General features: G+C 39.1%; 1 protein-coding gene across 3 annotated transcripts in view; it reads right to left on the bottom strand.

The window, feature by feature from the left end:
* LTBP1 (latent transforming growth factor beta binding protein 1) overlaps positions 1-22,013 on the bottom strand; it is a 366,216-nt gene that overhangs the window by 17,159 nt on the left and 327,044 nt on the right. For all 3 annotated transcript variants that reach the window (XM_056567405.1, XM_056567406.1, XM_056567407.1), the window contains 6 exons: positions 18,988-19,131; positions 4,950-5,114; positions 4,256-4,342; positions 3,955-4,083; positions 2,344-2,484; positions 434-604 (listed from right to left, as the gene is read on the bottom strand). In XM_056567405.1, coding sequence (XP_056423380.1) covers positions 434-604; positions 2,344-2,484; positions 3,955-4,083; positions 4,256-4,342; positions 4,950-5,114; positions 18,988-19,131 — 837 coding nt within the window. The remainder of the gene's footprint in view (positions 1-433; positions 605-2,343; positions 2,485-3,954; positions 4,084-4,255; positions 4,343-4,949; positions 5,115-18,987; positions 19,132-22,013) is intronic.

The following is a 22,013-nucleotide window of genomic DNA, read 5'->3' as shown; positions in this document are numbered from 1 at the left end:
CAGATGAATAATAATAAAAAGCCGGGGAGCTCTGTGGTCACGACAGCATTTTACCCTACATAGGTGCTTCTAACCTAGTACTGGGTTGGACCAAGATTAGTTTTTACAGCCCATTTACATGATCACATTGGCAGCACATACATGGGTAGGTAGCATAACTTGTAGCAAAAGGGTCTTGGGTTTATGTTTTTCTAGGGCCAACATCTGTATGGAGTTTGTATGTTCTCCTCGTGTTTCTTTGTCTCCACCAGGTACTCTGCTTTCGTACAATACTCAAAATTAAACTCTACTGGATGGTCAACTGGATTCCTATCAAATTAGCTGTAAAATATGTAGTAGATTGTGAGCCATAGTTTAGGATATTGCAGGATTTCAGAGCACTTATAGTTATGTATACTTTTAGCACTTATAGTTATGTATACTAATAGCTCACCTGAACCTTCCATTGGACAGAGTGCACACTGCATTCCCCATGCTACTCCATATAAACAGCAGCATTCTGTATAAGTAGTTTGCCTTCCCAGTAAAGGCCGAATGCATACATAGTCTTCACTGAGGTTTTCCCAGCACAAATCTTGGTATACATCTGTTTCCTCTGTAGGTTCTAAAAATATCAAAACATGTACAAATAATAAATAATAATGTACACGGAATGCAGTCAATTCTATCCACATATAGGAAAATGTCCAGAACAAGACAGTGATGTATAAACCACAACAGACCAGCTGTCACTAAGCTTTACTGATGGACACATTAAGTCAAGTGCTGCAAGAGAACCTAATTTTGGACCTTATTGACTAAGGGTAAGTTCATACGTGCATATTTTTGCTGCATATTTTCCTGCCCATTCAATTGAATGGGTAGCAAAATCTGCTACAGCAAATGTGCAGAAGAAAATACACACGTGTGAAAGTACCCTTAGGGTATGTTCAGACAAGCGATTCCACAGCATATTTTACTCTGCGGATCCGTCGCTGGAGGACTGCTACAGGGTGCCTTTAGATGTGCCTGCTCGGAGCGGCAATTTGCTATGAGCAGACACACTGTGATGTGCGAGTTGCCGTGCGCATGTGTAGTATACTCGCACGTTGCGGCAACTCTTGATCTAGCTCAGGGAGCAGGGGGAGCGGCCGCGATGCGCGCGACTTGCACATCGCTTCAGTGTGTCTGCTCTTAGCGGCGTATTGCGGCGTGTGGATCCGCTTGTGTGAATGTACCCTTAAACCATCTGCTCAGCAACAGCGCCAACCCCCCGCCCCCCACACACACACACTTCTATGTACCCTATGCAGTTAAAAGTCTGGGGATCTGGGGCAAGTGTCCTGGATTCCCCAGTTAGCAAGTAAGCCTCCGGATTGTAAAGTGGGCCCAGATTGCTGCCATAACCACCCACATTGTAATCTGCAAAGAGATTGGGGAACGGGCCTATTTGGTCTCGACCGGGTCCCCCCAGTTCACCTGGCCCTATAGCAGTCACATACCCTGTCTCTATTAAAGGTTAACCACTTGTTCTCAGCTATCTCAGGCAGCTCCCATAGAGAATAAATGGAGCATCGGCAAGCATAAGACAGACAGGGGGCCCCAGCAGTCAGGCCCCAAGAGATCAAATAGTTATCTCCTAACTTTGCATGATGGGAAAACCCCTTTAACCTCAGAAACCAGTGTTAGGCAGCTGTTGCCAAGGCAAATAGGCAGAGATGAACATGATGTGTATGAAATATAGTCTACCACTGTACAAATCCCTAGTCAGGCTGTACCAGTGCACAAGGTGAGTAACTATTGAGTCAAATTGGGTGGTCTACATTACCCAGGAAGATTTTCAAATTAAGAATAAATATGGCTGTGGGGAAACCTTTGTATAAATATATCAAATGTAATAGAAAAATCTCTCTGATTTGTTTATACCCAAGACTGTAACTAAACAGGGGGTATGATGTACATGAAATAGGATTCTTAAAGAGCAGTGAGACGATAGCACTCTCTGCCAGAGGAGGTTGTCACAGTAAACTTAAAAAGAGGCCTGGATGTCTTTCTTCAGTATAATAACAACATTCAAAGTTATAGTTTCTAGTTTCATGAACATGGGCCATTAATTCAGGGCTTCATTGTGATGGCATCTTTGTTTTAAAAAAAAAATTGTTCCTCATACATGTTTTTTTCTTCCTCTGGATCAACACTGTAGGCTGCAATGAATGGACTTATGGCTGGATAGTAGGCTACACTACAGAAGATGGATGGATGTTTTTCTTCAGCCTAACAAACTAAGTCACTATGTGCATCCTTTATTAATATCAATGATCACACTGTTTATATAGTTCATGAATATTTGACTAAGTTACTTACCGACTAAATCCTGTGGCCTAATACACCTCTTTCCTGTAGAGTCCAGAACCATAGGACGAGTGCAGAAACAGCTGTACGAGCCATCTGTGTTTATACATTCACCATCAATGCAACTGCTGGGGTCATCACATTCATTATTATCTAAAAGGTAACAGACATGACAGTGTAGTTAACACTTGTTGGAGTGTTAGTACAGATCCCTGTAAGCACCTAGCAGCTTTATTGTGGGACTACTTCCAGGCCGCGCAGTATACTTGTAAGCCCACAGTAAATCACAGCTGTGTGGAGCAGCTGGACAGGAGCGCTCAGTAAATAATCAGAAGAAGCCATGAAACTGGATATAGTTATATAGAGGAGAGAAGCCAAAGGGCTGCTTTGTTGTGGCTTTAAGCATTATTTCCTCCTCTCTGATACTTTGCTAAGTCTACGTGTTTTCCGCTTATCCAGCAGAACGTTTTTTGAGGGCTACATTGGGATTTGCATGTGGTATAACTTGAAGACAGAAGAAGGTGGTTTAATGTAGAAAGTGTGGCTTCAGGTTACAAAAAATTAGCTGGATAATCCCCCTTCACAGGAAAGCTTTCCACACAGGACCCGCGCATGAACCTTACTAGAATCAACACGCCAGGACTATAAGCAAGAGCTGAAATTTACAAGTCAATCCCAGATTTATGGATTCCTATGAAAATGAATAAACTCTTCATTATGTATGAAACTACTATACATACAAAACACTAGATACATACTTTTGTGTAGGTGTTTTTACCTTCTGCAGGTGACATACTGCAATTTTTGTTGATGTGGTTCTCACTTTCCTTTATATGGAATTACATTTTTCAAAATCCATTTAACCATATGCAGAAATGTAATTGTGCAATTTGTGTGGTGTGCAGGTGATTAGAAACTACAGCATGCGCTACAACTCTAGAGCGGAAACCTCAGACCATGATACCAGGATAGGAATTTTACTAAAGTAATTCTACAAGCATTGTCTGCCACCATCACATATTAAAGGTTTTTTCGGTGATAATTTTTAAAATTGTTATTGAGATATATATATATATATATATATATATATATTTACAATTCTACCATGTTCAAAAAAGAGAGAAGCGGCACTCCAATTCAAAGTTGAAAAAGTGGGGTCTTTTATTCACCCATCAAGTCAAGTGCGACGTTTCAACCTCACCACGAGGTCTTTCTTAAGCTTGAGAAAGACCTCATGGTGAGGTTGAAACGTCGCACTTGACTTGATGGGTGAATAAAAGACACCACTTTTTCAACTTTGAATTGGAGTGCCGCTTCTCTCTTTTTTGAACATGGTTGGATGAAGGTTCTGGAGTTTAGACCTATTTGAAGCTGAGCACCCACCTGTGACTAAAAGTCTTGCTTGCAGTGCCGGTTCTCTTTTTCTCCTTTGTGTCTCTATTTACAATTCTAGGTTCTTCAATAATACAACATAAACCATACTTATCTGCCAAACTGATCAACTATTAATGGGCTATCCACATAATTTTTAGCTCAATAACCCTTTCAGTTTAGTATATGAAGAGACTGTCCTTAACGGATGGTCTACAATTTGCTTTATTTCAGTGTTCATACTTGACTTACCAAAACACTGTAACTTCACAGGATCATAATATGTGCCTTGTTTGCAGTAACACTCAAAGCTTGCCTCCGTGTTTAAGCAGAAGCCATTTTTACATATTTCACTTCCAAACAACATGCACTCATCAGCATCTGCAAAATAAAAATAAAAAACATGAAAAAAAAGTTCAATCACCCAAAGCTAAAAAGAATTGAGCAAAATATTTTCTATAAGGGAACAGGTGGTTCAGTGGGTACAAATTCAGCTGTTATATAATCAAACGGTTATATAAATCCAATCTGTGTAGAACATATAAAGACTAACCTTGGTAGGTCAAGCCGTTTCCCTCATAAAGGGATTCCTTGGATGGGATGTAGCCTTTTCCCTCAGGGCACAACACTGCAAATTCATCTAAAAGAAACAGAATCAAAATGTAGATGGTGCTGTGTATGTAGCATACATACTGAGGATATAGTGCCTTATACAGTAGTGCAAAGTAACAAGTGTCAATCACAACTTATGAGCCTGCACTTCTATGAATAATAAATAAAATATGACAAATATAGTGTAGGTGGTTTATGGATCTTCTGGAAACTTATAAAGGACCATTATCATAGGTGAAAATCTATCAAGGGCAAAATTAGGAATAGTCGGTGGAAAATATGCTTAAGTGGTGGTCTAAATGGTTTCTGCAGAATATATTATATATATTATCTAGTGAATTCTTTTTTGTACCACAATGTAAAGTATCTTATGGGGGCATGGTTTTGGAATGATTTATTGTGTGCAACTTTTTAAAAATCTGTACTCTACCTCTGACCAGGCACAGTTTATACACATTCAACCCAAAGGTAGAGGGGGGAATTTTCTTTAGCAAAATGTATGAGGAAGCATGTGCATTTTCATCAATTTTGTGCAAGAACTGCCACCATAACAACAGTGGAAAAAAAAGCCCAAAAACAACAAATTAAAAAGAACTAAATAAAGTAATACATCTCCCCCATAGTGTAATACTTACCAGATCCTATAACAGGACATGGAAACATCTCACAGGTATCTCCCCAGGCAGCACCCAAAGTACAGCAGCATTCTTGTTTGCTAACATTTACAGTCAGTACGTTCTCACAGAAATTGACATTATTTAGGTTATAGTAGCATTGCTTTACTTCTTCATCATAATGCTCTGCAAAAGAAAATGACATTATTTCAGAAAAGGTCCTTTTTTTTAACCATGTTTGTCTTGCATACAGGATTGCTAAGATAGTGTAACTTATTCAACATAATATTTTCGCATTATTGATAGATCTTGGTAATTTTTAAAGACTTCCACAGGTCTCTTAAATTAACTTTATCTACTACAGAAAACTACTGCACCCTGTAGTGAATTTTGAAAGACCTGACTTTACACACACGGTGGAGTTACTGATAATATGCCATAGGCAATTTTTTTTTGTTTTTACTTCTATCGCACACTATGAAATGCACAATGCACATATATATTTATTATACAATAATAATACACTGTTGGGAAAAATCTATGAGAATTTGTGTAAAACGTTTGTAACCTCCACTTTTAGTTCATCAGAAGTTCCTTTAGATATAAGTGTTCAGTTTGGTTGGGGCTCTGTTCACATCTACATCCTTGTTTCCATTGTCCTGCTACATCATAGGAACAGAACCACAAAAATAGTGGCAGTAATGGATGGCAGTTACATGCTGGACACTGACTGCTCCCAACAGGCCACAGTGACTTTATTGGGATTTCTCATGTCTCTTTCATAGTGTTTGGGATTTTATCGGACAAAACAGCTCTACATGTCGTGCTGTTTTGCCCTGTGTTTTTGATGAAATCTATAACACAGGCTCCTAATTGAATCTCTGATTCAGTCAATGTATGCTCAATTCAAATTTCTTCCCTGTATCCTGAATTGACATTCCAATGGGTCATGCCAACACAGAGAATACAACACTAAAAACCAGCTTAAGAAGTTGTGTCACTGGAGAGTTCTTTCATTGGAGTATAGCTTTAGGCACTCTAGGAGTTCAGATGGGTGGCACATCTATAAAGCGGAGTGGTACTAAAATGGATCTGAAGGGGGAAAAAAACAAAAAAAAAAGTCTGTATTTTTCAAGACCAGCATCTCACACTCTGGTGTAAAATAATCACCTGCCAGCACATAGGTTTGCTGGATTTATGAAGGAAGTCTAAGGAAGGACTCCGGCACTCCCATAGGAAGATATGTATAAAATATATACATGCTTTATGTAGTTATTCTTAAAATAATGTCCTGTGGACTACAAAAAATTTATAAAAACCCACGCGTTTCATGAAGTCTTTTTCAAGGCCTTGAAAAACGTATTTAAATGCGTCAGGTTTTATTCATTTTTTGTAGTCCACCAAGACATTATTTTAAGAATGATTAAATAAAGCATTTATATATTTTTGTTATATTCCTATGGGAGTGCCGGAGTCCTTCCTTAGACTTCCTTCTTGAATAGCAACCACATACAATTGTGAATTTTCCATGCAGCCAACAGGAAGAGGATTCAACATGCCTGTCAGCAAGCGGGGTGAGCTGAATATCCATTCTGTCTTTTCTTTTGCTGGAATTATGTAGTAGTGCTCGCCTGTACATAAATCCCCACACATCTAAGGCTGCCTATGCACACTCACTGAAATCTACAATTACGCAGGAGTAAACCGTAGTTAAATTACTGAAAAAAAGACTCACATTTAAAACCACAGTGCACTCTTATACCCTGTTTACAGAATAGTAATGAAGTGTATAAACACCAACCGAAAGTTGGTAAATGGTAGGTTTGTAACTACATATTGAGCAGTGGTAGGCTAGTAGTATATATATATAAATCATTATGGGATAAGCACACTGCAATTTAAAACCACAAACACAGCCCTCCTCGAAGTTTCGCTGCGACTGTGGCTTTGTCAAGAGGCTTATATCTCACTAATGATCACACTAATGATAAATGCCCCCAAAGTGTACATTTACAAAACTAGGAGCAGGTTGCAAACTGCATAGAGGGGAGTTTGACAATAAATGAGAATTGGTAGTATGAAAGATAATGCAACCTTTTAACTGAATAAAACCAATAATACACGTTAAAACCATAAAAAATGTGTCTATACCCTTAATATGACCTTAAAAATATACTGGCAGAGTAGTGATAGTAGACTAGCCAACAAAAGTTTTACAGACTAATGCTGAATCCACTGTAAACCTAGTTGTAAACCCAGTTGGTTGACAAACATTAGAAAATGCCAGGTATAAGACTAGGGCCCTCATTTACTATTGCAAACCCGACATGTTTTGTCGGGTTGTGCACCAGATTCTGTCGCATTGCGCCAGAAATTCTGTCTGTGCCAGACTTTGCGCCAGAATTGAAAAAACCCTGACTAACTCTCCATTTTGCTAAGAAAACCGAAAAAGGGGCGTGTCTGCCATGAAGAGGGCGTGGTCTCCGAAAAGGGGCGTGTTCCCGACATTTTCACAAAAAGCCAACATATTTACTAAGGTTTCCACATAAAATGTGGTGAATTTGAGCTGAGGAAAACCAAACAGATCAGAGCATGTGTAAAAAAAAGCAAAGTGTAGGGAAAGTGGAAAATGTAGGGAAACCTTAGTAAATACTGTGGAAAATAAATTGTAGGGAATTAAAACCCACAAAGAAACCTACACTCCACTCTTAGTAAATAAGGGCCTAGGTGTAGCCACTATTATCTCTCTTCTTTTACTTGAAGACATAATCTAAGAGAAATGTTTGATAAGGAACAGAACCTCATCATAACACTGGCAGGAAAAAGGTTTTTCTTGAACGGATCCCATAACTAGCTTTTGAGGAATTAATGGCCAAGTTAGTATTACTGCACATTTATCTAAAACATTCTTTTTCATACTTTAATGTCTGCAGGGAGAAGTGCATAAGGCTGTCCAGCAAACACAGATGGCAGCACAGAAATCCTTCTTTTTATTGTTGTAGTGGTGTTTTTGAAGCTAGAATCTTAAATAATATGTGTATTTTCTTACAATTTTTTTTTTTTAAAACACAGTGCAGTATACAGTATCCACAAGTTATGGTTGTGAACGTTAGAATACTATATAACTTCTTTAGACTGTTTTCTGGTTGCTTTATACAGCCAAATATAGCAGACTTAGCAACAACGGAAAAGATCTGCACACAAAAGTTCTGAAAAAAAATATTAAAGCAGATCTGTCATCATATTATGTTCTCCTACTTAAATCGGATCTGTCATCAGACTATGCTGCCCTCTATGTCTTATGACCCTAAGCGTGAATACAGAGGGGGAGGGGGGCTTTATCTGGATTAATATGATAAAACAAAATTGTAAGAGTATGTTCAAACAGTTAAAAGAAGCTTCTTAAAGTATGGCTGCAAAAAATAAAAAATAAACTGCTTTAATCTGATTTCCGCGCTTCTTTTACTGCAGTATTTTATATTGTTTTTCTTGCCATTTTTTCAAGCTTTTATTGATTTCAATGTGAGCTTCCAAAGAGAACAGCTCTGAAAAGTGACATATCCGTTAATTTAATGTTGTTTTTTTTAAACATTCCACTCCAAGGTGAATGAAGGATGGAAAATGTGTGTTTTTGACGCATATATTGCTTGTGTACGCACACGCTAAGATTTTTCTTAAGGCCTTTCTCTGAACACCTTGAACACAGCATGGGCACAGAGATGGAATGCCTTCCTTGCTGTGATTCTGTTGCTGTTTATTTCTTCTCTGATCATATCAAACCTTGAAACCCCAATACATCAGTAACCTCTCCCCAAAACATGGCATCTATAGTAGTGTAGTGTAATGAGACTCATTACCAAGCACAGTACCAGCCTGTTCAGTTTAGGGCACTTTACCAGTACTATGCCATGGCATAGCAAAGAAGAGAAGAGCTTGTGTGCTGTCTTGTGATTGGCCAGAGAGATAAGTTAAAGGAAGAACCTGTGTGTGTGTACAACTGACAAACAGACTAGCTCTGGTCCTGCCCCCTGAAATGAGAAATAGCTGTGGACTATAGAGGAGACGCTCAATAAAAGTAGCGAGAGCACTAAAAATCACCTTGTACCCACTTGTACAGGTACAACTTAAACTTCTTTTAGGAGACGTGGAAGGGGTGGTAACTGCAACAAACCTTTTAATACCAAAGATTTATTTGTACAACATATAACTATATGAATGGAAGCAAAAAAAATAAGCCTTCAAATTAATGAATGCTATTTCTTTGAATCAATATGCTCATCCAATATATTCTCATCATATAATATTGTCAAATATCATGCTATATTGTATTGGCATATAAGATCTATTGTTCTAAGACATAAGTAATCTATTGTTCTAAGACATAAGTGATCTATTGTTATAAGACATAATCTTTGCATAACCCATGTGTTTTAGTACATGACACCTTCACTGTAGACTACAGCATCTATATTAAAGCACAACTGTCATGGAAATTATACCCCCCAGACTAATAACATGATAGTATAGATGATGATTTGTGTAATGCAGCTGTACTTTTGGCTGCTGTTTATCACTCTTTATCAGCAGGAAAATAGTTTTATTGTGCGGTCAGCAACAGTCGGTTAGGTGTGGCTGGGGATCGTAATGCCCCACCTCCGCCACGCCTATCCCCTGTAAGTGAGCACTGGACCACTGTGTGATTGACACACAGGTCCCCACCCCCCGATGTCCATGATGTGCGGGCCGGCGGGCCTCCACTGAGCCTATACATATAATGTGCACCTTTATGTTATATGAAATACAGTGCCCGTACTCCTCTTCTTTCTTCTCATGGTGCCGGAGACGCGCTGCTTCTTCTTTCACTATAGGCAGTTAGCTCGCTCCCTGCCTCTAGCACTGCACAGGCGCACTGAGCTGGCGGCAGACAACGGGAGCGAGCTCACTGCCTGTAATGAAAGCAGAAGCAGCGCGTCTCCGGCACCAGGAGAAGAAAGAAGAGGAGTACGGGCACTGTATTTCATATAACATAAAGGTGCACATTATATGTATAGGCTCAGTGGAGTCACGCCGGCCCGCACATCATGGACATCGGGGGGTGGGGACCTGTGTGTCAATCACACAGTGGTCCAGCGCTCACTTACAGGGGATAGGCGTGGCGGAGGTGGGGCATTACGATCCCCAGCCACGCCTATCCGTCTGTTGCTGACCACACGATAAAACTATTTTCCTGCTGATAAAGAGTGATAAACAGCAGCCAAAAGTACAGCTGCATTACACGTATCATCAGCTATACTATCGTGTAATTAGTCTGGGGGGTATAATTTCCATGACAGTTGCGCTTTAACGTTATAGACACAAAGCACGGGTACATCTCCTAGCACCAATTCCAAAAGCTTTATAGTCTGGAGACTAATAATGAAATCTACTTTGTAAAACTAGTCATATGGTTCAAGTAACCTACAAGAATTTAAGAAAATTGGAAAGAAAGCCTTAATCACATCACAGAAATGTGAGAAAACAATAACAGCATATATATCAGCATACAAAAAATAGATGTGAGGGCTGTGGATCAATGATGTCTTAGTAGTGTGAATTTTAATTCTATATCAAAACAGAACACAGAAATTCCAAATACCACAAGACTCTATATGGTACTCAAGTCAGAAAACCTCTGTGGAATCCGACCCGCAGAGTAATTTGCTGACTGTTGGAGTTTTTCAATATAAAAGAAATCACAGTGTTGTTCATGTTATACAGTTACACTGTAGATTATCAATCACATTGACAGGGGAGAGCCTTTATACAACACAATGTTCACTGTGAAATACAGCACCTATTCTAGTTTGATTTATTGGCCACAACGACTTACTACTTTCTAATTGTCTGTTATGTTATATTCTGGTGGAGTCTGAGGAAACTGAAAAATTACCATCCCAAAGGGGAATACTAACAGTATGTAAGTGTGATACAGAAAATCTCCAACATAAAAAAAATAAAATAAAAAGAAACACATACCCAGAGCATGCTATAATTTTGAAAAATGCCATTGAGCCTAAAAACACCACAAAAGGGTTTAAAAAAAGCCCCTCATCCAGCAACAACAACAAAAAATAAAAAGTTATGAGGGTATGATGTTTATTTTACTGTTGAGGGATAAGACCTAGGCTTAAAAGAACATCAAGTCTTAAAGGGGTTATGCAGCATAAGGTGATTTTAGAACATACCTGGCAGACAGTAATGGACATGCTTAGGAAGGGTCTGCGCTTGTCTTGGGGCTGAATGGCTATGTTGTGAGATTACCATAATTACTGTGGCTAGCTGTTTGTGAACTAGTATTTCCTGTTTGACTTTTCTTTTTTTGACTACAAATCCCACAATTCCATCTTCTTCCCTCCCACACATCAGCCACCCCACCCATTGAAACATAAATTAGCTGCATCCATTCAAATCAGTGTGGTTTTCAATCAGGGTGCCTACAGCACCCTGCAAAATCTGAGACAACAGTCATTTTGTATGCTGGTAAAAATAAATATTAGAGTGAATATCACAGAATTGTGAGAAAACCGTCACACACAGGTACAGACACTATATTATGAACTTCACTAACTTTACAGCCCCTGTAGCATAATCAAATTAAAAAAATTCCTGGAATACCCCTTTAAGTGTCAGAAAAAAGTTGATGATTGACTAAGGGCATTGACTCAACTGCACAAAGTGGCTTCCTGCAATGTAGAAGTCATTTTTAATATTAATATTTTGAATTTAGAAAAATGTTTTGGCCTTTAAATCCAATAAAAATGCTTTGCTGATAAATCATAGATCATTAAATAGTTTTCAGACCCCTTCACTTATTTCATATTTGGTAATTTTGGAGCCTTGTGCTAAAATAACTTTTATGAAAATATATTTCCCCCTATCATTATGTACTCAATACCCTCATAATGTGTGAAAATGGAATTTTAGTTGGCAGATTTGTTAAAACTGAAAAAAACTAAAATCTTGCATGAACGTAAGTATTCACACCTTTTGCTATGGCACTTAAAATGTAGTCCATTTCTCTTAACCCCTTAAATGAGCACTGTCATTTAAACAGATTTTTGCTATTGCACTCCGTAGGTTAAGTAAAAAAAAATATTTCTAATGTACTTTGTTTAAAAAAAAATAAAAATGAAGTTTTCTATGTTTTATTTGTGTTTGAAAAATCTGCCACTAGGTGTCTCCTTACTTGTCCACAGCACATTTTCCCCCCCATCTCTTGCACAGACTTTGCAAGGGCTCATTTTTGTGCCACGATCTGTAGTTTTTATCGTTACCATTTTTGTTTTAATGGGACTTTTTGATCGCTTTTTATTGATTTTTTTATGGTATATGAAGGGACCAAAAATGCACATTTGGTATTTTTTTAATGTGTACCCCATCGACTGTGCGTCTTAACTAACCTTATATTTTAATAGTTTGGACATTTACGCACGCGGTGGTACCACTTATGTTTATTTTTAATACATTATGTTATTTAAAAAATGGGAAAAGGGGGGGGGGGGTCATTCATTAAGGAGGGGTTAATGCACTTTTTATTTTTTTACTCTTTTTTTAGTTCCTATAGGGGGCTATAACATGCAGTCTTGCATACACTGGTAAATTCTGAGCTTTGGCTCATGTCCGGCATTAACAGTGGGTCCTGGCATTTAAATTAATGGCAACTGGGACCCACTGGGTATGAAGCGTGCTCAGCTTGTGAGTACGCTTCAAACCCCAGTAATGGGACCAGGGCATACAGGTACACCCTTGGTCCCTAAGTACCAGGACGCAAGGGCATACCTGTACGCCCTTCATCCTTAAGGGAATAATCATCTTTGAGAGTTTTTTTTACACCTTGATAGGAGTCACCTGTGTAATCTGTGGGGAAATATGATAATAAGTTTTTAGTTTTGCTGCAATGTCATCAAAAGGGAAAGGATATATTACACAGAGTCCATTCAAATCAGTGGGTTGTCTGTGTAATGCAGGACAAAACATGTATCAATCGTAAAGGAAGCCTAGTGTCTGAGGGGTGCTGAAGAGTTCTGTACCACATCAGATGACATCTGTATTATGATTGGCATATGGTGGGTGGGGGCCCTGTTGCAGATTTTGTATTTTGGCCCAGGAGCTTCAAGTTGCACCTTGTGAACCAAAAACAAATACAGAGCTTTCTCTCAAGTCCCATTAGACACGTGCTTATTTCAGACGTTGGCATGCTTACTCTGTACCTTCGGCTTGTGCTGCTATACAACGGTAAGGTCATACAATACAGTCAATTAGCTGCAGTTTCATATGTACAGCTTCATTGTTTGGTTAGGAAAGTGCACAAAATGTATCAAATCATCAACTGCAAATTCCTAAAGAAAAGATTATCAACACCCTAATGGAGACCAGACTGTGCAATATACTGGCAATGGACGGAGGTGATGAATTATGCCAAAAGAAACAGACTAGTTCCATTAAATGTCCACATTCTATCTGTAGAAAACAGCATTTGCATGAAATGGCACGTGCTTTAGGTTTAGAAGTTCATAAGGCAACTGAGTTCTTCTCCTGGGGAATCTTTACGCACATGTTTTTATTCCTGGATTGTAATTAATGTCATATTAATGCCACAGGCATGACAACTTACAAATCTTGTACTACGGCTTTTGTAAATCCTTCATAAATTATTGAAAAATGCTAAAGGAAAGTTTTCTATACTGAGGTAAGCAGATAATCCCTTCTCCGCAAACCAATTCTTACCGAATGACAGGAGACACAAACTGAGACTAACTTTATTCTTCAGATATTCAGCAGGTTGTAGAAGAAATGGTGCTGAGCTGGCTCAAAAGCAAGAAGAAATGAGGAACAATCCCGGCATGAATTCACTGTCAATAAGACTGTAGCATGCTTTCAAAAATATGTTTATAGCAAAAGCCTATGCAAGGAGCAGTATGCGGCCACTCCAAACACTTAAAATGGTACTACGATGTAAACAATTTTTTTTTCAAATCAACTGGTGCAAGAAAGTTAAACAGATTTGTAAGTTACTTCTATTTAAAAATGTCAATCCTTCCAGTACTTATCAGGTGCTGTATACTACAGAGGAAGTTGTATAGTTCTTTTCAGTCTGACCACAGTGCTCTCTGCTGACACCTCTGTCCATGTCAGGAACTGTCAGAAGCAGGAGAGGTTTGCTATGGGGATTTGCTCCTACTCTGGACAGTTCCTGACATGGTCAGAGGTGTCAGCAGACACTAATAGTACCACTTTTGTGTAGTTCTGGCTTTTTGATCACTTTTTATAAACTATTTTATGGGATGTGATGTGACCAAATATTGTTTGATATTTTTTTTTTTGCATTTATGCAATTGTCTGTGCAGGATCAGAAATGTAATAATTTAATAGTTTGGACAATTACCCATGCTGTGATACCAAATATGCTTGTTTATTTTTTTAACAGTGTTTTTTTTTTTATGCGAAAAGACGGTGATTTATTAGAGAAGGTTATATTTAAAAATATTTTTTTTTTTTTTACTTCAGTAGATGGTTTACATAGATCAATGTAATGCACTACATTGATGTAATCGACACTCGATTGCTAAAGGCATTCAACAAACTTAGAGCCATGGAAGCCTGAGGCCCCGAGCTTCCCCATTGGCACCTCGTGATGTAATTGTGAGGGTGACAATGGATCCTCTAGACACCAGGGATTACTGGAATTTAATGTTTAAATGCGATGATCATCATTACCGGCAGATGTTAGCAGCTGGTCATCACCGCAGAGCGCATCTGATGGTTATGACGCGGACCCGCACCATATTCTCCACCCATGACGCACTGGTACGTCAAGACTAATAGACTTAACTTAGTCGCTATTAGACTACATTTGGTTTATTAACCTCAATGGGCTGCAAAGAGTACAAAGTGGTATCTGATGGCATACCTGTTTCACAGGTTGCTGACCTAAACAAGAGACCTATGGGCAAAAGTAGATATGAAAGTTCTCTTAAAGGAAATGTGCCACTTTGATTTTTATTTCATCTTTTTGTACATAGTTATGGGGACTGCCAGCAGAACACATGGCCCATAGACAACATTAAACAGGACTTGTCCAATTCAGATGCATAGGAAGTTATATGTGACTTTTTTAGAGGCCATTTTATAGGCAGGGGGTAGGCTGATCTCTGCTGTAAATGGTAGTAGATCCAGTAATATCTATATACTGGTGTCAACTTTCATTACAATCCTGTCTGTGGTAAAAACAAAAGGCATTACTGGGAAATGATCTGTAAAGAACAGGAAATTGCAGGATTTCATGATGAATATAAAAAATACATAGTAAAAATGGAAAATTAGAAAAACAGCACAGAAATTCTTTAAAACTTGACTTAATCAATAGGTTATTTTTTATGACACTTTTTGTTTAAAGAGTACCTGTCATCAAGTAAAACAGTTTTTACCTGTGGCCACTAAGGGTCTCTCTTGTATGGTGGTCCGATTTCCAGAAGTGCGTGTGGGACGGGACATGAACATGGCTCTGCTCATCTCTCTCTCCCTGCCTGTCAATCATGTAGGCGGGAATGAGCGCTGCGCACAGGGGTCTGTGACACTGAGATAATCACCGCCCCCCTGCCTGGTGTCCTTCCGCCCCTCACATTCAGTTTTCACGGCCAGAAGTGCTCCCACCTCCCCCCTGCCTGGTGTCCTCCCGCCCCTCATGGCCAGAAGCGCCTCTACTGGAGTACTATACTTAGTCTTGCAAGTCACGGCAGCTTTGTCCTCTGATCTTGCTTCTCTCTGTATCGCACGTGCAATGCAAAACAGAAATGAGGCAACTCAGGAGCTGCCATCCCTGCCACGGGCTAAGGCTCTATGCGTGCTCTCGATATGGATCGCTGAATACAGGAAGAAGGGTGGAAGCTAGCCCTGGCAGGCTTCAGATGATGTCACGCCTGCCGGGCCCCACCCCCTTCCTCCCTCGCTCACAGCAGGAGCCTGAGCAGAATATGTGAATAGAAAAAAAGGTATTTATATTGGGTTTTAGAAAAAAAACAAATACAGTGAAGGAATCAGTGAGTGTCAGGGACAGATTGGGGGAATTAGAGACAGTTTAGTTGATGGCTGGTACTCTTTAAGAGTAAACAAGAAACTTCTGTCTTTTTACCCCAAGTTGTTACATATGTTGTCATTTTAGTGACTTGTTGTTAAACTGTAATTCTTTAACTTCACTCACTGGGTTGTTTTTTCCATATCCATGTCTAACAAGAGCTTGCAGTAAATCTGGCATCATTTAGATTGTGAAATTGCCAGGTGAGTTCCCACTATGCATTACTCTCTGGTGTCAGGGAACCAGGAGTATTATGGATTTTGCTTCAGGTGAGAATGGAGACTGTTTTAATTGTTTAACAGTGGAGAATCTAGCTAACGTTGTACTTACATAAAGCATTAGATACTGTATTATGAGGCATTAGAACACTGTTTTCCAACCGGGGTGCCTTTAGCTGTTGTAAAACTACACCTCCCAGCATCCCCTAGGCTTGTCGGAGGCCTCCTGGTTGGAAAACACTGTATTAGAGTATGATATAAAAGTGAAGTTTAATTTTGTTTATTTATTTCTTTAATCTTTTGCAATTCTATTGGTTTGTGGGTGTCTTAGCACAAGGCATCCAACCTATGAACATATGTCATAAGAGATATTGCGCAAATATGCACAGATATACATATTCCTAAAATAAATCTTAATCTACAGGCAAGTCTCAATCCAGATATGGGCAGAAGTTCCTATAAACCTGTTGCACACACTTTTCTTTCCATTTGAACAATCCAAGTGTAATAAGAGCTGGCAACAGAATCAAAGGGAGAATTTCACAACATCTAACTAGACTGGATGCCGCAAAATGAGACATAAGTCAACAGGGTCACCTTAATAAAGCTGAATAGGCACCTAATATGTTAGTTCCTGGCAGGCAGAAAGAAGCCACTATGAGTGGAACCAACTTATCTACTGTTATTCTTTTTAAAAAGATAAGAAGCTTGCAAATCTGGCTCAGGCAAATTACACTAAAAAGTTTACACCTGTACCCCAGCATCCCACCTTTTATTATTTATTTCTCTTCCATATTTAGATTTCCTTTATTTATCACATAAAGTTAAGAACACCTGTGAACTTATTGTTTTTTATTATACATGTGTTATGTATATTCAGAATTAAGCAACTTTTTAAAATCATGTTGCTGCTGCTCAGAGAGATCAGAATCATCAGACAGACTTATCTGTGTTCTCTGAGAGAGCAGAAGGGAGGGGAGTTGTGCTAAGTAGCAAAAAGTGTGAGCAGAGGGGAGAGCATACATGGAGGGCAGCTCACACAAGCTGCCTAAAGGGAGGAAAGCACACAAAAGGTAGTTCAGAGCAACCACAGCAGCCTGCAGATTCCTGAATACACAGAGCTCACATCCTGTATTACTGGAAGGACACACCAACATAAGAAGAATCTGTCCCTAGAAGGTGTCTGCAAACTGCACATTAGGGGGTGATGTGAAGTCAAACAAAGGAATGAGGATTGCAGACTGAAAACTTAAAGGGGTACTCCCGTGGAAAACTTTTTTTTTTTTATTTAATTTTTTTAAATCAACTGGTGCCAGAAAGTAAAGCAGATTTGTAAATTACTTCTATTAAAAATTTTAATCCTTCCAATACATTTTATGGGCTGTATACTACAGAGGAAATGCTTTTATTTTTGGATTTCTTTGATGTCATGACCACAGTGCTCTGTGCTGAACTCTGTTGTCCAATTTAGGAACTGTCCAGAGCAGCATACGTTTTCTACGGGGATTTTCTCCTGCTCTGGACAGTTCCAAAAATGGACAGCAGAGAGCACTGTGGTCGTGACATCAGAAAAATCCAAAAAGAAAAGCATTTCTTCTGTAGTATATAGCCCCTAAAAAGTACTGGCAGGATTGAGATTTTTTAATAGAAGTAATTTACAAATCTGTTTAACTTTCAGGCACCAGTTGATTAAAAAAAAAAAAAAAGTTTTCCACGGGAGTACCCCTTTAATAGTACATTTTTAACTCCAGGTAACCATTAACATTTAAATTGTTTGCTTTTCATTTATTTACAGATGTCTATAGCCTTATACGGGTTGCTGTCATTAATATTAACTTTTGACATGTCACACAGACATGTCAAAAGTTAAGATCAGTTGGGGCATCAGTGCCGAGACCCCATCCGGACATTACAGTTGGGTGAGGTGCGTGGCAGCAGGGTTCACCTGCTTTACATTCTCAGTCACAGAGGGCAAACTATTGAATTTCAGCTTGGAGAAATTCTGGGCGAAACTTGAGATGTACCAGCTTCTCATTGTCTATAAAGGGATTCTGCTGCGCTGTGCACATTGCTGAATTTACACTGAGTTTCTTCAACAAAAATTCAAATTACGGACTCAAAAAATATATTTATTATTTAGCAAAATTTACCCAATACTGCAGTGCCGTCAATGGAGAACGGCATATCTGCGCGGAGCTGTCACGCCCCTCCAATAGATTTGCATTGAGGGGGCGGAGCGTGAAGTCACACGGGGGCGGAGCCGTGACGTCACTATGTTCTGTCCTCGTGGTCGAGATGAACTACAGCTGTTCCGGAAGCCGCTAAAGGTGGGTGCTGCATGGTAGATCCCGGGGGTCCCCAGCAGCGGGACCCCCGCGATCTGGGATAAGATGTCTAGGGGCAGTAGTCTTTTATGCTTCATGCATAAAATACCCATGGGCAAATATGCGTAATGCTCCAATGCATGAGATATTTTGGAATGGAGATGAGGTATCTAGTCCTTGACTTTTGTTTCATTGTAAGATGAAGCAGTACAAATGGGACATAATTTAATTAAAAGATAGATAGATAGATAGATAGATGGATAGATGCAGCAGTTTTTGTTCCTATACAGCCTGAGCCATATAACCTGATCAGAATTTTCTCCAAACCTCTGGAAATGTGCTTTAATTTTGCATGAATTTACAGTACTGTATCTCTGGAAAAGTCAATGGAAAATCTATCCTACCTGGCATGTTGCGGTATTTGCATTGCCCAGTCATTGGGTCATATTCCTGGTTATCATCAGCACACAGGCAGAGGAATGAACCATCCACGTTTTCACACCGGGCCTCACCACAAACCCCGCTCAGCATTTCACATTCATTTACATCTGGAAAAAGGGAGAATGGTTATTGGGACACATTCCTTCTACTGACAGTTCTTTCTTTAACCATACGTCTTGTGCCAGTAAAGTCTGCTAAAACAGGCAAAACCCTCTAATGAACAATTAAAACCTATAGCTGCTGAAATGAATACAATACACAGGAGATTTCTCTGACTGCTGATCCTACAGAGAGAAAGACCAATTGTGCAGAACATCTGAGGATAAATATGTATTTCATGAAATATACCTGTACATTGTAGGCACAGGGCTCCAGGCAGAAAATCAATTGGTCACCTATGGCTTCTAAGTCTACAAATGTAGGAGCAAATGACATATTTGGTTGTATTGTTGATCATTTTAGTTGTCATCTGTGGCTCTGAGCCATAACATGACACAAGATTCCTTAGTTACTTAAAAAAGTACTTGTGGGTTATTACCATTGTTTTCTGACTTAATAGAAAGGAGCGCCATACAGAGAAAAATTGTATATTTTTCACATGGAATTGCATAAAGGAGTACTCCGGCTTTTAGACATCTTATCCCCTTAGCACCCCAGTTAAAATCAGTCCCCGAAGCATGTGTGACAGCTGTCACGCCGCCTCCCATAGGCTTGCATTGAGGGGCGGAGCGTGACGTCACACGGGGGCGAAGGAATGAGTTCACACCCCGCCAGTCCCGTGGTCGCCGGTAATCAGACCAGGAGCAAACATGATCCTTTGGAAAGGGGATAAGATGTCTAAGCACCGTAGAACCCCTTTAATGTTATCAGGATCCAGTGGCAAATAAGCTTCATTCAGGAATCAGAGGGAGATAACAGAATATATCTGCTGCCTAAAGCTCTGTGAGGTACAGATTACCATTGAAGAGGTCAAGCTGTGTATGGAGTCTTAAAGGGGTACTCCCCTGGAAAACATTTTTTTTTTAATCAACTGGTGCCAGAAAGTTAAAAAGATTTGTAAATGACTACTATTAAAAAGTCTTAATCCTTCCAGTATTTATCAGCTGCTGTTATGAACCATAGGAAGTTCTTTTCTTTTTGAATTTCCTTTCTGCCTGACCACAGTGCTCTCTGCTGACACACCCTGTCCATGCCAGGAACTATCCAGAGCAGGAGAGGTTTTCTATGGGGATTTGCTCCTGCTCTGGACAGTTCCTAAAATGGGCAGAGGTGTCAGCAGAGAGCACTGTGGTCAGGAAGAAAGGAAATTCAAAAAGAAAAGAACTTCCTGTGGATCATAACAGCAGCTGATAAATACTGGAAGAATTATTTTTTTAATAGAAATGATTTACAAATATGTTTAACTTTCTGGCACCAGTTGATTTAAACAAAAATGTTTTGCAGTGGAGTACCCCTTTAAAGGCAAAGCTCACAAAAATGTTTTGCAGTGGAGTACCCCTTTAAAGGCAAAGCTCTATGAGAAAAAAAAGTATGCAAACTAGCTCTAGTAGGAAAAAATGGTCTCTCTAGTGCCACCTAACTGTAAGTCAATATCCAACCCATAAATGAGCCTTGAAATACATTAACTATGCAGAGCTACATGTTTCTACCTGTAAATGTTAGATTCTTCTTATTTGATTGAATACACATATATGTATTATAAACAAAAGGATATTTACAAAGTAAATGTGTGCTAATATGTTATGTCTCCTCTATTTTGGCAGACTTCTAGGCAACGGGGTGAGCATAATATAGTATACTTAACCACAACACATACACCCGGCACTGGCACACTACTGAATATACTGTATAGTAACTTCCTTGGCTATGAGACCTCTTCGGTGCTCACATATAGAATAGATAGACATCAACAATAAGATACATACAAAGAATGGAGCACTCACCCGGTCTTGTATTTCAGTTGAGATCTTCTTTATTGCATATCGCAAACAGACACATGCAGGATAGTGGAAGGGAACAGGGGGTGGTGGAGTGTTCAGCTCCAACACTCCCGCACTCCCCTGTTCCCGTACGCTCTCCCACATATTTGTGTTTGTGATATGCAATAAAGAAGATCTCAACTGAAATACAAGACCGGGTGAGTGCTCCATTCTTTGTATGTATCTTATTGTGGATGTGCATAATATAGTATACTATACCATTATACAGTCAATATGTTATGTATAAGTAGAGATAAGAGGCTATTCATACATGTTGCCACTGCAAATGTCAAATGTAGAAACATTCTAATAGGAGTCCTCAGGTCTCTGTAAATTGTGTCACAATGATAAAAAATGACATTTATAGTTATATTTACATGAGAAAAGTATACTATTTGTTTAGTAAGGAGGCACAACAAATGTCATTTACAACAATGGTAAAAAGTTGAAGAGTAACGTAATGTCTTTCTAAAAGCTAAGTAGAACGATGCTTTTATAGTGACAGAACAGAGCAGATTCGGTGATAATAAATTTTATACATGTGGATGGATCACATCTCTTTCTAATAAACCATTTAAGGTTATGTATAACCACAAAATCAAAATAAACCAAATACCCAAATCATCCTTTACCTAATTCTCTGTTTATTCTATCCAATGGTGCATATAACAGAGACTCCGATTCAAGTTCATATTTTGTTTCAAACTGTCAAATTATCATATACAGTAGAGATTACTAGGAGAAAACATTCACTTGCCATTCAAGATGTAAACCCAAAACAGGACATATAGGGACATGGCATCCACACTCTGTATTATCTACTGGATGTCAACTGCTATATAAGTCTATAAATCTAAAGCAAGTACAAAAGTAAAGGTTTATAAACATGCACATAATTATCTCCTTATGTTGGCACTACAAGTATGGAGGTGGAAACCTTTTTTTCGGTAAAAGAATTGCAGATGGAAAGCCACTCACAGCCAGATGCATTTCTTATGGTCTGAGGGGAC

This window comes from Hyla sarda, chromosome 3, assembly GCF_029499605.1.
Source record: "Hyla sarda isolate aHylSar1 chromosome 3, aHylSar1.hap1, whole genome shotgun sequence".
Lineage (NCBI taxonomy): Eukaryota > Metazoa > Chordata > Amphibia > Anura > Hylidae > Hyla > Hyla sarda.
Note: the sequence above shows the minus strand (reverse complement) of the source record. Positions and strands in the feature narration are given on the sequence as shown.